General features: G+C 40.4%; 1 protein-coding gene across 1 annotated transcript in view; it reads right to left on the reverse strand.

Moving 5' to 3' along the window:
• gpr158b (G protein-coupled receptor 158b) overlaps window positions 1-15,192 on the reverse strand; it is a 77,169-nt gene that overhangs the window by 13,082 nt on the left and 48,895 nt on the right. The window contains exons 6-8 of the mRNA XM_085139264.1: window positions 11,534-11,643; window positions 7,401-7,639; window positions 3,032-3,170 (exon numbers count right to left, since the gene is read on the reverse strand). Coding sequence (XP_084995390.1) covers window positions 3,032-3,170; window positions 7,401-7,639; window positions 11,534-11,643 — 488 coding nt within the window. The remainder of the gene's footprint in view (window positions 1-3,031; window positions 3,171-7,400; window positions 7,640-11,533; window positions 11,644-15,192) is intronic.

Consider the following 15,192-nt stretch of genomic DNA (forward strand, 5'->3'; position numbering starts at 1 on the left):
TGTTCACCGGTGCTTGTTCTGCTGCTTTACAGTTCATCACTTATATTTGAGAAACCAATGAAAAAAGTCAATATTTGATATGAGCACCTTTATTCTATAACACAGCCTGAACTCTCTTAGTCAAGTGTTCCTATCTTTCAGTAGACTTAGGTTTAGAGCTTTTTATCGTCATTGTGCAGTTTCTCGCACAGCGAAATTGGGTAGCTGGACCACAAAGGTGCAAAAGTAAAGAAGGGAAAACAATATTCAACGAGGTGAAAAAAACAAACAGTATATATGTGTACATATATGTGAGTGAACTATATACATGGTGTAGGCGTAAGAAACATTGAAACAGAAACCTTGTGGGGCTGTATACAAGGGCAGTTATATAATAAATAAATAAATAAATAAGGCTGGAGGGGCTTTGGTAATTCCACTGAGACCAAAATATTGCACAAGACCAAAAATATTGCACAGAACATGAAAAGAGTGAGATTTTGCACATAGTTGATCAATAGCAGCGTCAGAGTGGATGTGTTGGAGAAGTCTGTTCACACTTTTATTTTGCATTAAGAGTTCTGACAGCCCACGGGAAGAAGCTGTTCTTTAGTCTGTTGGTTTTGCACCTGATGGATCTGAGCCTTTTTCCAGAGGGCAGGATGTTGAAGAGGTGGTGGTTAGGATGGAGGTGGTCCTTTATGATTGCCCTGGCTCTGGGGAGACATCTTGCAATTAATGCAATTAATTAATTGCATGCTGGCAATTAAGTCCAGGGAGGAGAGTGGACAGCCAATCACCTTCTCTGCAGTTCTTTCTTTGTTCGCTGCCTTTTGTTCTGTTCTCTATTAAGATCGTCCCACACTGCTTCAGTAATGTTGAGCTCTGGGCTCTATTGAGGCCACTGCTGTTCCGTTCTGCCTTCCTTCATCCAGTTGTGCTTTTACTGCATTGCAGTGAAAAATTAAGCTCTAAGCTATTTTTCTGTGTTCATAATTCTATCAATTTTGATTAAGTGGAGATATCATCTGAATGTCAGGAGCGGTACCACACCTCATTCATGCCCCTTCCGGTTTCAGTCTATATATGCCCCCTTTGCCAAAACCTGCTGTCCTCATTTTCATGCCCCCCTTTTCTAACTTTCCATTCTTCTTCCTTTCATTCACTTCTCGTTAGTACAGGGGGATCTGCCCGGCCCAGGAGCCACTGCCAGTCCCCTTCAAGGCCTTCCCCAAACCGCAGCACCAGTATACGGTCCCTCATCCATCATCGCACATCGTAACTGAGGATGTGGTCCCAGCTAGTGAAATTATTGACAAGAAGCCCAACACCACTGGCTGAAATGCAGTCAAAAACCATGACAGATGTTGGAATAGACGTCAGCGCGAACTTTCACATGTCCACATGACCTGCCCGAACCCGGAAGTGATGTCATTTTCGCGGAAATGGAGTTTTTTTTACCATCAGGGCCTCATGAGCCTGTACTAGTGTTTTTAAAAGTTATGTTTGACTTTATGACTTTCTATGTCGTTTCTGGGATGCTTAGGACACATATTGCACTGCTGGAAATAGTTTATTTTGATGCATATGCTGCTTTTTTGCAAATTTGCATCATAATATTTATTTTCGTTTTTCCTGCAGTATATAAAAATTGGTGTATTTCAAAAATAAAACTATGAAGACACTCAAAATAAATTTCCTGTGGTGGGAAACTATTTTGTGCAACTTTTTTGTATTTACAGTTTTGAGGGATAAGCCTCTTAAATTTCTCTAACTAGAAATATATGTTAAAAAAACAAAAACAATTTTCAATTTTTTTGTAGTTTATTGCACTTTTTTTTGCAATTTATGTAATTACTATAAACTTAATGCATACATATTATTAAAATTTAGGCTATAATGGTTTTATTGATGTATAGCAACTTGAAATGCTCCCAAAAATGGCACTACAACATGTAAAAATATAATATAAGCTCTGGCGGACTTGGTTCTATGGTAGGTCTTAAAGGGTTTTAAGCCCAGTTCTCGCCAAATTTGGCATATCTCCATCTTTACTCCCCGTTTCCCTTTCTTAGGAATGGCTTCTTGACAGCCACCCTTCCACTGAGACTATTTCTGATGAGGCTTCAGTGCCTCTCTCGGGTCCTGTGTCAGGGTTTGCTGTATCGTTTCTGAAGGCCATGACCATAAGAAAGCTTTCTAGGCCTGCTGCTTCTTCTGACCTAGCTGCCTGGTAAATCTGTCATATGAAAGTGGTGAAAATGACACCAATGAATCTGGAACGCCAAAACAATAAATGCTATAAAACATGCTAAAAGGCTCCATGGAGAGATGGAAAACTTCCACCAGCACAGCCTATTGCAGAATGCATTAAACCTTAGGCTGAGTAACTTCAAGGTATTTTTAAGAAATTTATAAGACAACTGCTAAATGAAAGGAACATCTAAAATATTCAGAAAATTGAGCCACATCCCCCCTCTGTAAGACACAGAAAGAGCGGCAGGCCACAGTCCAGCGGCGGGGCACAGAGTTTATTTTAGGCACTGGAACAGTACATGTATGCTGTGTCTCTGCTTGGGGAAGACATTTTTTATTCACCTCCTTTCAACTGGCTTACCCTGCCGTGACACTGTTCATTTCCCTGATGAAGGGGGCGGCTGAACTCTCATCTGACATGCTCTGCAGTTGTGAAAGGCGCTCGAACAGACAAATATCTCTGTGATTATGATTAAACTGGTTGTGATGTACAAAGGGGTAAAGCCATTAAGCTCTGTGCCACTGTTTGTGCCATCTCCTTATTACTCTCAGCGAGATTTTCATCAAGTCAGGGTAAGATGCTCGATTGTTCCGCATTCTTAGCTCTGTTTCATGTGTCTCTTGTACCTTCTGTTCCCACATTTTCCTCTTCTCCTTTCTCTCTTTCATTCAGTATACAAGAGAGCATAATTGAGCCATTCACATCAGCATATCTCTTTCTCTCACCCCCCCCCCCCCCTCCGACCCCCTTGATCATGCCCACCCATGCTGGTTCCATCAAATTTTCTCCACCCACCTGATAATGTGGAAGATGGCCGATATGAGGAGCTCATTGTAGATGGCTACAGCCATGTAACGTGGCTCGTGAAAAGCCGAGGGTACGGTGCGGACAGCGTAGCACAGGTACACGCCCCACAGCAGGAACAGGAACTCAGCTGAGCAACAAAAGACAAAAATGTTTGCATTTTAGTTTCTATTTGCCACCTAAAACAGGGGAGGTCATCTTTTGTATGAAATTCATCCGCTGTAGCTGACAGTTGTCTTTTGACAGCACAATATACTAAACTTACCCTAAACCTTTAATTTAATCGTCCAATATTTTGGGAAATGATCTAATTTGCTTTGTTTCTATGAGCGAGGTTAGAGGGTCGATACCTTCCTCACGAAGCTGGAACCAGGAGGCAATTAGCCAACCCAAGCATAAAGACAAAAAGTAGGAAAAGAAAACAACTAAAGTGCCTTCCAGCGCACCCTAAGCTCACCAATCAAACATGAATATTTCAGTTGTGAAATACCCCCCCAAAAACACTGAAATTTGTGTTGTTTACGTGTGGGTGGGTTGTTTTTTTGATTTGCTCGGCTACACTGAAAAAGTAAGCCCTGATGTTAGACTGTGACAAAAAGGCAGAACACCCACTGAAACCAAAATCGATTCTTATTTTTGGTTTAAGCGAAATAAGAAACAACACGTTAAACAAACACCGAGCTGTAAAGGTTGGTTGGACACCACCTACAGAATTTACACTTACAGAATTGTACAAGAAAGATTCAACTTCCAAAACCTTAATCTTTTTGTCACAGACTCTAAAATATTAGTGAAAAAAAAGAGAGAGAGGGAATTTAAAGCTCCTTTCAAACTCCTTTCCATTAATCTGACACCATCTGAATGTGTCAGCTTAATGTCTGAATGAGAACCCTGTGGAGGCTTTGGGCTGACATGCAGAGACTGTAATAAAAGATAAGAGGGGCGTATGAGGGAATGTGAAAATGCCACGCAGAAGGGAAAGGTGCACAGAAATGAATGGGAGCTTTTTAAGAGTTTCGACCCAGACGTCTCTTTTTACTTCACCACCTCCAACAGCAGCATCTCCCACCATGTGTGACAGCAACACAGAGAGCAGCTTATGGTGGGACTTGTTTTCTGAAATTCCTTTTTCTTTCTTTAAAAAGAAAAAATCCAGGAATGAGCTCAAAAGAGTAAGTCAGCCCTGAAAAGCTTGCATATATGAGTTTTCACTTTGTTTATTATGTTTTTTTTGGTCTCACCTCTTCCTCAAAAAGAGAATGAACCACATCATTAGGTACCCCTTGCTAGTAGCAGTGTTGGATCCCATCTTGCCTTAATTTGTTCTGGTATAGATTCAGAAATGCATTGGAAACGTTACTGTTACTCAGAAATTTTAATGCATGATAGCGTCACACAGTAGATGCAGAATTCTCAGCTGCAATTCCATCACATCCCAAAGATGTTGGGATGCTCTGCTGGAGTGGATCTGTTGACTTAGCAACATGTTCCAGTCTTCCACTGTCCTATTTCACTCTTACCTGAGATGAGGGCCTGAGATGTGCCTGGTGTGGTCTTCTGCTGCTGTACTGTGAGATGCTCTTCTGCATACCTTGGTTGTAATAAGTGCTTATTTGAATTACTGTTATCGGATTTACCTTTGCCGTCTAATCAGCATAAAGCAGTCTGGCCATTCTCCTCTCACCCCCTTCATCAGAAAGGCATTTTCACCCAGAGAACTCTGTTTTTTATCATTCTCTGTAAAACCTGCAGATGGTTGAGTGGGAAAATCCCAGTCATTTAAATCACCTTTCTTCCCCATTGAACTTTAGCAAGTCATCTTAGTCATGTTCTCATGCCTAAATGCACTGTTGCTATGTGATTGGCTGATTGAGTATTTGTATTAGTGAAAAGCTGAACAGGTGTTCCTGATAAAGTTTGAACTATTCTTTGATTTAGTTACTATTTTACAGCATGTGTATTGCAAAAACAGAAATCATTTCTCTAGAAAGGTAAATTAGGAGAAGATGATTCTGAACCGTGGTTGGCTCTTGTGTTACTATGGCAGTAATGACATTTAAAATGTACAAGTTTCAAATTTTGCATGACTTCCTCATGTTTGCGCTGATTTGCCCCCTCTGTAAAGCAGCTGCTTCTCCGACATCACGGTGACACATTCCTGCTTTCACTGAATCTCATCTCATCTCTGATCTCGGGTCGACAGCAGTTTATGGGAAAGACGTATTTAAAACGCCAGCTGTCTCCACCGTCACAGTATCAACACTTTACAGAATATACAGTGCAGTACCTGCGCACGGCTACAGTAGCTCGTTATCATCGAAAGTGTCATTGTAATTATGTTTTAAAGAACATCAGTTACAAAAATCAATAGTAATTATTTTGAAATGTGAAGGACGGGATTTCTACAGGGTTGCTGCATTACGGAGGTATGAAATTATGACTGGGAGCAATCTAATATATCTCTGTCTGCAGTAGAGCAAAACATTATGCATCTTTTACTGCCAGTAAAAAACAAACAAAAAAAAAAAAAACAAGCCAATTTTTCCAAATAAAAAACACTTTTAGTTTTTTATGAGAACTCTAACTGAAAGTCTGTCACAGGTCCTCCTGTTTGTTTGAAAGAGCACCGACACCCATGCCAAGGATCACACTGGGATATGACTCCCTAAAGTCTTTACAGTGATTACAGACCATTAATATTTATGAATAGGTCGGTCTATAAACTGCGTAGTGCTTAGCCTCTGAATCAGGATGCATTGAGATGCTTCCTGCTTCCAAGACGGAAACGATAACAACTCCAACTATAATACAGATTAATTGAGGATTTACAATAAGCGCGTCTTGGTGACATAATCGATAATGTTTCGCATCAGCTCTGCTTTGCTACACAATTTAGCGCAAAATATTATGTTATGTTAATTTTTGCGCTGACATGCGTTCTCATGTCGAAATTATGACAGGACGAGGGGGAAAAAAACACAGAAAAGCAATTAGGCTCATTTTCACAAGCGTGAACCGCACTGTTGTTAAAATCCTCCAAAGCAGCTTTGCAGGATGCGTCCTGTCCTTCAGTGGAGCCTCGGCACACCGCAGCATGTTTATGCCTGCTGTCAGAGCAGACAGCGGGGCTCCCTCATTTCCCTTCTCATCAAGAACGCTCCCCCTAAATACACACCGACACACGCGTGGATGCAAATCATTCCCGCGGTCGGTGCCTGTTCAGAGCGGGGTGTTTGTTAGAGGCTGTCACCGCTAACATACAAACACAGCAGTTCCACCGTCCTGTCTCTGGAGTATCCTTAACTGTCCTTCCTTCACAGGCTCCCTCCTGTTTCCGTCTCTCAAATTCTCCCCTCCTGTGATGGTGCAAAACTCTCTGTGCATCGATGCCCACATCCCTACAAGTTTCATACTTCACAGGCTCCTTTCTTCTCCTCTCCTGCCACTTCCACTCTCCCTGCCTGCCTGTCTATCAGTCTTCACACACAGGTCGAGCATCTCTCAGGGATCCATCCATTCCCTTCTTTCCAAACAAGATTAGTCTCCCCTGCTGTCAGGCCGGCTTCAGTGAGGTGCACATCACTGCCTCCTGCTTTAAGAATCTGTCTTTAAGAGATTTACTGTAACATACATTCAAGGGCATGTGGGCCTTCACTAACCACGGCTTCCTTCCAATTCATCTACTCAAATATTTTTTATTATCACAAAGGTGTACAATCTGGTCACTAACAGACATTTTGACACTATGAGTAAGGCAGAAGATGGGGTCAGAAAGGTTGGGAGACATACCTTTTCTTTACACCACTCCTTTTTGGGTACACGGGCAAGAGGACTGTCTAAATTCAACTAATAAAGATGTGGAAATGCACTGTTGCATATTTACAAAATAAACCCATCATTTTAATGTATATTTCTTCATGAATTTAGGTTGTGTACAATGTTACAGTGAATAATTAGGATGAACTTTATGTTGCATTGAATACCAAAAAACAGATTTCAGAAACATTCTTGAGTTGAAAATGTTTGAGATCTTTTGCTTTAAGTTACTCTTTAATGTCTAAAAGTCAAACTTAAATTTAGCAAAACATCAGTTCTCCTCTGGACTACTGTTACCGGGCAAGTTTTATCATCAACATACATGCTGCTTTTTTTTTTCTTTCTAAAAAATAAAGTTTCTAAACTGAACTTAATCTTAAGGCTTATCCAAGCAGCCTGAACTTAAACTGTGAGCTCTAAAGCCCCTTCCAGTTAAGTGGTAAGTAGCACTTTCTTTCTATCTGGAAAACGATGCTGTTTCTTATTTGGATTTACTTAAAGTCAGACGTGTGTAATTACAGGAAAGCCGTACAAACGTACTCACCGACTGCCATCATGTAGTCCCATCGGTCCAGCAGACACATGCTGAACTGCAGCCCCTCGGGAGTGAGACCCGCAGCGATGAGAGCCTGACTCAGCTCCGGATTCTGGCACACGGAGGACGTCCAGGCCACCAGGAACCACAGCACCACCAGCAGAATGACTAGAAGCAGCCGCAGGACCCGCCAGCTGGTCATGTAAGGTGTCCTCTGGGCCGTGCGGGACAGGAACACCTTTAACACCCTGTGTGGAGCAGGGAGAGAGCGTGAGGCACAAGCCTGAATATCAGAGACGACTGAGAGAAATCGTATGTAAGTGCTGCTCACGCCCCTGGCTGCTGATCACGTTAGCATGCTCATTTGAAATAAAATGAGCAGGGAGAAACTGCTAAATCAGTTCAATTCATTCATGCTTGGTAAATATGTTTGGTTTTGATTCATGCTGTAATTTCCTTTGAGTTTCCAGGAGAAGAGCGGACAGCACAGGAAGTGGGGAGGAAGGATCTGTTAAAGGAGGCCCCTGTCATTTTTGAGTTGTGCTTACATGTCCAACAGAAATCATGCATACATAGTTTATTGTGAATTACTTCCTGTTACTGCATCTGTAAAAGGAGCTAAAAATGCAGCATATTAGGCTGATCAGTTGCAGCAGTGTAGGGAACAATATACAACAGCATGTTCTTATATCACCATATATCACCATCTGGACATAGAAAAAAAGTCTGTTTCAATTTTTTACCCTGCTCATTTGCTATCTTTGGACCAGACTGTGACAAATCTATCTCATCTCTAATATATTCTGTGGGACTGGACTGGAAGATCTTGCCCCCGGGGCACACTTCCCACTCAGCGAGCTCGGAAAAAAATCAAATTGGTAATTTTGCCAAGGGAACACTCTGGCCGGCCTTTGACCTCCTTCTCCCATCTCGGTAACACAGCCCGGAGCCGAAGAGCAGGAAGCTAAAGCACACGTGTGCCAAGATGGCACACGTGTGTGCATACTAAGAGATGGCTGAATTATTGAAATTAAGACTAACTCATGGGCAAGTTAATAGAAGGAGAGTAGACAGGATGTAAGGGAGAGGAGGGGACCAGGAGAGGCTCGAAGAAAAGAAGGGAGGGGAGAAGAAAACGTATGAGGCGAGTTAACAACACAGGCAGAGGCTTTTTAATTTTTATTTTTTGCTTTCAGTTTAGTGTTTTAAAGTAAAATCATACTATAATGATCCAAGAGTATTTGTATGTTCCCTATCTCCTCCTACATAAGAACCAATCATAATAAAACGTTGCATAAACATTGCATAGAGCACTGTGAGTTCCAGCATCTATAAGGCACGTGCAAATATTTTATACAAATCCCACAATTTTATATATTTGCTTATTTGACAGTTCAACTGAGCACTGAATTGAATTTGAGATTAGAATTGTGTGTCATTTTTTTAACACTTTCTCTTTATTGATTTTCATCTTATTTTACATACAGAACTAAAGAGGGCAAGGGAAACCAACACATTCACATATGTTCACATATTCCAAAATACACAACGGCTTGTTTTACTTACACATATTACATATTACACAGGTGCATGTTCCATTCGAACAAATTCGTAGCGGTCCCTCTGCATCACAGAGGTATCAGTTTCTAGTCTCTTGACGTATAACGATCCCATCGTTCCCAAAGTCTCTCTCCTTTATCCTTCTGTAGTCGCAGTGAGAGGGTAATCAGATCCATATGATGAATTGTGTTAATAATGTCTATGACCAGCTTCCGTGTGGGGGGGCTTGTCTGTAACCAACACTTAGTAATTGCCTTTTTGCATGCAACCATAATTATTTTCAGTAAGTATGAGTCTCTGTTATTTATATCCTCAGGGATATTCCCAAGGTACATGGTACTAAAGGAGAAGTCCAGTGTTTAGAATTGTGTGTCATAATATAATGTATCATAGTGTGATTGTAGCAAAAGTGTATTTGTATGTTCCATATCGCCCATGTGTTGCGCAGGGGTTAGCTTTTTAATCATAATCCTTCATAGAACAGTCACAAAGCAAACAGGAAATGTCATCTCAAATGGTGATTTTGGTTTTAGTTTACTGGAAGCAGGATTAAAATATTAAGCCAACACAGAAGTGCCAAAAACAGCATTTCCTTCAAACGAGCGGATGGCTCCAAAAATGAGTCATTTCCCACAGACGTCCATGTTAAACTTCCCAAATTCAATCATAAAAATAATACTTTTTCTGTCTGGTACAAAACATGGATTTGGTCTCTCTAGATAATCCGCCCCTTCAGAAACACTGCTACATGTCCAGCCTACAGTATTTTTTCCTCTGTGATTTTAGTCCATCATCAGGTGGTTGCTAGACAACATAATGATGTCATAATATATGTGGTGTAATTCATTTTTTGTGGATGTAAATTTGATGTAAAATTAAATTAAAATTTAAAGGACACAGTTAAGTGCCTTGTAAAGCAACTGTTGTTGTGATTTGGCACTGCATAAATAAAACTGAATTGAATTGAACAATGCTGTTATTAAATGTGTGATGTTTATAAAATAACGTGGAAAATGTCAGGGACATATGGACACAGTTCCCATTTGATGTCAATAAAAATAAGATGTTTCGTAAATCATTTCGTGATAACATGACAAACGTTTATGTTATAACCTCATGATGCTTGGAAATTCAGAGCCAGGACGTCACAGTCCTGAGTCCATTGACTCAGTGGTTTTTATTCTTATTACTATTATTTTATGTTTCAGGTTGATTCTTAAAATTTTCTTGTTCTTAGGGTTTGGTTTCTGTTCTGTGTCTGTTTCGCCGTGGTCCCTCGTCTATGTTTCCTCCCTGTTGCCATGTCTGACGTCTGTGTTAAGCTTACGTGCCTTGAGTTTAGTCTGTGTTGCTTCCTGTGTGTCGTTAGCTCTGATTTGTTCCTGTTGTGTTATCATCTGTTCCCCATCCTTTCGTTGTCAGTTTGTGTATTTAAGCTTTGTGGTTCTCTCTGTCTGTGTCACGTCGTCAACGTCATCCACACCCTCACGCTTTCTGTGTTTCCCTCCGTGCTCCTCGTCCCTAGTCTCTTGTCTCCAGGTTTCCTAGTGTTTTGTATTAGTTTCTAGTTTTGGTTTATTGTTTATTGTTAAGTTTATTGTTTGTGGAGTTTTTTCTGCAGCCTCTTTGAGTTTATTCCTCCGTCTGAGTGTCCTGCATTTGTGTCCTGCGTCCTGCCTGCCACAGACTTATCATGACAAGGACATTTAATGACCACTTTCTGAGACGCTAACAGTTAGCCACATCACATGCAGGAACCTGTTTCCAACATAACATTCAGACGGGATAACATTGTTAAGAACACATTAACACTAACACTCTCCAACAGTTTACACTACAGATAACTGAATCAACCTTAGCTTTGGTCTATGACAATTATTATGATATTTAGTCAACTAAAACTAAAAGAATTTAGATAGCTATATTATGGCCAAAGCTAAAAAAAAACTAAAGCAAAATTTGCTGTCAAAATTAACACTGATTGTGGGACAATCACTGATTGTGGTTAAGCACTAGCGGGGTGGACAGCCTATCCATCCGGTGAGGCTTAAACGACATAGGGCGATCGTGGTTCAGGGGGTTGGGAAGCTCATCTTGTAACCAGAAGGTTGCCTGTTTGATCCCCAGCTCTGTCTGTCTTGGTCGTTGTGTCCTTGGGCAAGACACTTCACCTACCGGGGCCGATGGCGCGATATGGCAGCCTCGCTTCTGTCAGTCTGCCCCAGGGCAGCTGTGGCTACAACTGTAGCTTGCCTCCACCAGTGTGTGAACGTGAGAGTGAATGAATAGTGGCATTGTGATGTAAAGCGCTTTGAGGGTCTCGAAAAGCGCTATAAATGCAATCCATTATTATTATGTACAACTGAGTGTCATCGGCATAGAAATGATAAGAAATGTCAGAAAGGTTTGACTATACTTGTGTTGTTCATGATTTTTGGACTGATAAGTGGTGTCTGTGGTTGTGCTTTACATGTGCACCTTATTGAAAAGCAGTTCAAATTGTGGAGTCTAGAAACTAATGGGCTGCTATGTCCACTGTTTTGTTTTTGTTTTGTTTTTTTATGGCCTGTTATTTACGGTACCTGTAGAGCTTCAGGATGACGGTCCCGTACATGATGGCAAAGCCCAGCAGGCGAACCCACCTCAGGAGGATACATCGAAACACACTGGGATTGAAGTACAGGATCATCACCTACAAAAATGCACAGCAGAGTAACTTTCACACATCTCATAAACACATCTTAGGACTCTGATTATTTTACGTTTTTACAGGAAGGAAGTCAGAGACACAAATGTGGTAAGCACACGAGAAGCAGAGTTGGAGGTGGATTTGACCTCACGAATATCTAACGCCTCCACAGTTCCCTCATCCGTTAGCTTTATGCGGCTCATATGTCAACTTCCAGAGCACGTTTGATGTGAGGAATTTGAGAGTTTATTCCTTTATAGGTCTAGGAGCGCGTTTAGTGATGTTTATCTGCACATGGATTTGCATGTATAGACACACTTGTGTTTCTAAATGTGCACGGTCCAACCTGTCACGATTTGTCCCTCTGAGCGGTTTCAACAAAGCAATAAAGAATTTGCCGATGGCTGATAAAATGTCAGCCTATCATTTTCTGCATGATGTGAAGTTAATTCACACCTATTACCGCTGCAGAAGAGGTTGTAGCAGAAGCTGCAGAGACAAGGCTCATGCTGTAAGGATCCAAGCTTCCATTTGCACTTCTCTTTCTACAGTTGCATTTCATTTCATTAGTGTGCAACACAGCGGGAAGCCACATGTTACATTTTCGGTGACCTGAATCCCAGCTTCTGCTCTGAAGATTCAGTGCTGTGACTCTGGCAACGTTCCCACTGAAGCAAAGAAAATACTATAGAAGCGTGACACCTTTCCAACTTGGGGTAATCTCTCCATTCAGTGTGGTCTGAATAAATACACAAACTTTTTTTGTAACGGAAGGAAGTTTGTGTGATCTTTTGTGAGATCGTGCTACGATTGCCAAACTGTTTTGTGACTTTGTGTTGAGGTAAACGCTGACCTTAACCCTGCCTATCTGCTAAAACTATATAAATACATGAACAGTAATTAATCAGTAACTACCACTTCCCACAGAGCATCTTTTTGATTACAGGTCTAGAACGGGTTTCTTTTCAGTCTAGCATACAGACTAAAAATGTTAAATGTGGTTTGAAAAGCAAACGCAAGTGAGAGTGAAAGACCTGCATCACACTTAGTATCTGTTTCAATAAAATTTCAGTGTCTTTTTTTATGTTTTTCATCTGTTGCATATGTTTACATTGCACATGTAAAGTACTTCTAATGTTATATGTTATAGCTTAAAACTGGGTAATATGTAGATTTATATACATATTGTGATGTATATAGTAACCATTTATACATAGTATAGTATTTGGAAATATAGTAATATAATATAGCATATTATATTGTAATATAGTATTTGGACAAGTGAATTTCACCATTGAGGGATTAAATAAATAGTACGTCTGTGTCTTTATCATAGCCGTGCCATGTTTCTATCTCCCCAGCTGTGTCACACTGAGTAATCTATCCTCTGTTTATATCCAATCCTAGTTCTTCCCCTTTATTCCTTTGTCAGATCCTCCTGTTGAACTCACCCCCTCGTTCTGTTTTCTTTCCCTTTTCTGAATTTGGTATTTGCTGAACTTTTGCTTTAGCTAACAAACGCTCATCCTACTTTTATTTTCAACCTGCATGCGTGTCTTGCAGTTGGATTCTCTCCACTACACACCTTGACAAGAACTGCTCGAGCAGAAAGAAGACTATACAATTACTCCTTTTTATAAGATGATGCTTTTTTTTTAAAACATATATGTGAGCCCTATGCTAGACCAGGTCTTTAGGTACTTTGTATGCTGTGGCTGGATTGAACTCAGTGTAATCAGAACAGGGTAGGGAGCTAAAGTGACAGTTTTTCAGTCTGTGATATTGCGCAGCAGAGTAAACAGTGTACAGGTCGGGGAGCTTGTTTGGGGATAACAATGTTATAGCACAAAAATACTTTCTGAATTATATGCTTGGGTTTTTTATATATGTAAGTTGTTTTACAATAACCAAAAACAGAAGGTTATAGCTTTCCAGCTTTTTGTAATCGCCACATAATCTCAGACTTATTGTGGTACAAAATAAAAAGCAGCATAAATGCATCTCTGAGGCATGAGGCGAGTGATTTATTCCAGCTCTTACAATGCTTTGGCATTCAAAAGACAACAGCCATTTGCTTTAATTAAGCTTAAGTAACAACAACACCTGTAACCTCTTTTCCTTTTTAGAAAAGAAGCAGAACATCTGCAAACCCAGCTGAGCAACCAGCCAACCCCGAGGCTGTAGCCGTCTGGCTGTGAGATGCGTTAACAGAGAAGAGAAGCTAAAGTGTAGTGGGGAATATGAATCACAGTGTACATTATTTTACCCACGGAAATGAAGAACAAAGACTATGGTGCAAAGACAGAAAGATGAAAGGACAGAAATATTCAATCTCACAGCATCTTATGCAGGTATTCAGGAAGTTGAAAGCAGAGCCAAATCTCAACGTGACTCATAACAAATGTCACAGGAAGTAATCTGCAGCTTATTACCTCCTCATCACTGATAATGTTGCTGTGATTGTTTCATAATCAAATACAGTCTTAAAAGTGGCAAGATGAATTTCAGAAATGTGGTTCAGCGAGCGGTTAAACTGTCATAACATCCCTATTTTCAGCCTTCGCTCTGTTCACACTCACTTCGGCTCCGGTATATAGACATTTCTCTCACCTCTTGATTAAAAATGTGACACACTGAGTCAAAGCATGGAGCACGGCACTCACAGGCGTTTCCTTCAATCCGCAATCATCATCACAACCTCGCGGAGTCTGTTATTGGTATGCTGGTCATGAGACACTGGGGAGCAGAGTCCATCTCAGACCCAAGAAAAGGAATTATTGCTCTTCCTCTTTAATACTGCAGCTGATAAATTAATTGATATTAGAAGGCAGGCGTGTGTCAGAATTGGGCCAATTTAAGGGAACAGCCTGAACATGACTCACTTATCGATAAGAGGCTTAAAGAAAATTTGTTATTTAATAGCTAAAAGTTGCTAACTGCATGTGCTAAAGTAAATTTGAATTTTAATTGAAATTAATAACAGGTAACATAACAGCATAGACACAATACATGTATAAATAATCCATATATTAAATAAATCCATAAATACACTTGAATGGTACTATTGCTGAAAATAAACATTAATTAATCCCCAGAGAGGAATCCAAAAGCAAGCCAGCAGTACATGTGATGTTGATGTTAATGTATTGTTATAACTTAAATAGAAAAATTAAAATATTTTCTGACAATGTATTAAGTGAATAATGATTGCTTTTTGTCAGCATACTGTTAAAATAGGAATCTGACGTCTATCAATTGCCAGATTTATATATTTGTATTAATACAGACTTGGTGTCCATGGTTACATTTGCAGAAATGGTCCTGCATGGGTTTGCATTAACCTCACCGTGGAAGCATTTAGCTGGTGAACCACAGGTTCCCAGTGAGCTTAGCACTAACCAGCCACTGCTCATTAAAATGTTCCTGCAAAAGAAGACATTGGTCATTTTTTCTTGTTTTCTTTTTTTTTTTTTGACAGTTTGAAATATTGTATGGAGCAATTTATCTTGAAGACACGGTGAGCTGTTATGAAGAACATCAGCTTTCCCAGCT

This window comes from Neolamprologus multifasciatus, chromosome 18, assembly GCF_963576455.1.
Source record: "Neolamprologus multifasciatus chromosome 18, fNeoMul1.2, whole genome shotgun sequence".
Classification (NCBI taxonomy): domain Eukaryota; kingdom Metazoa; phylum Chordata; class Actinopteri; order Cichliformes; family Cichlidae; genus Neolamprologus; species Neolamprologus multifasciatus.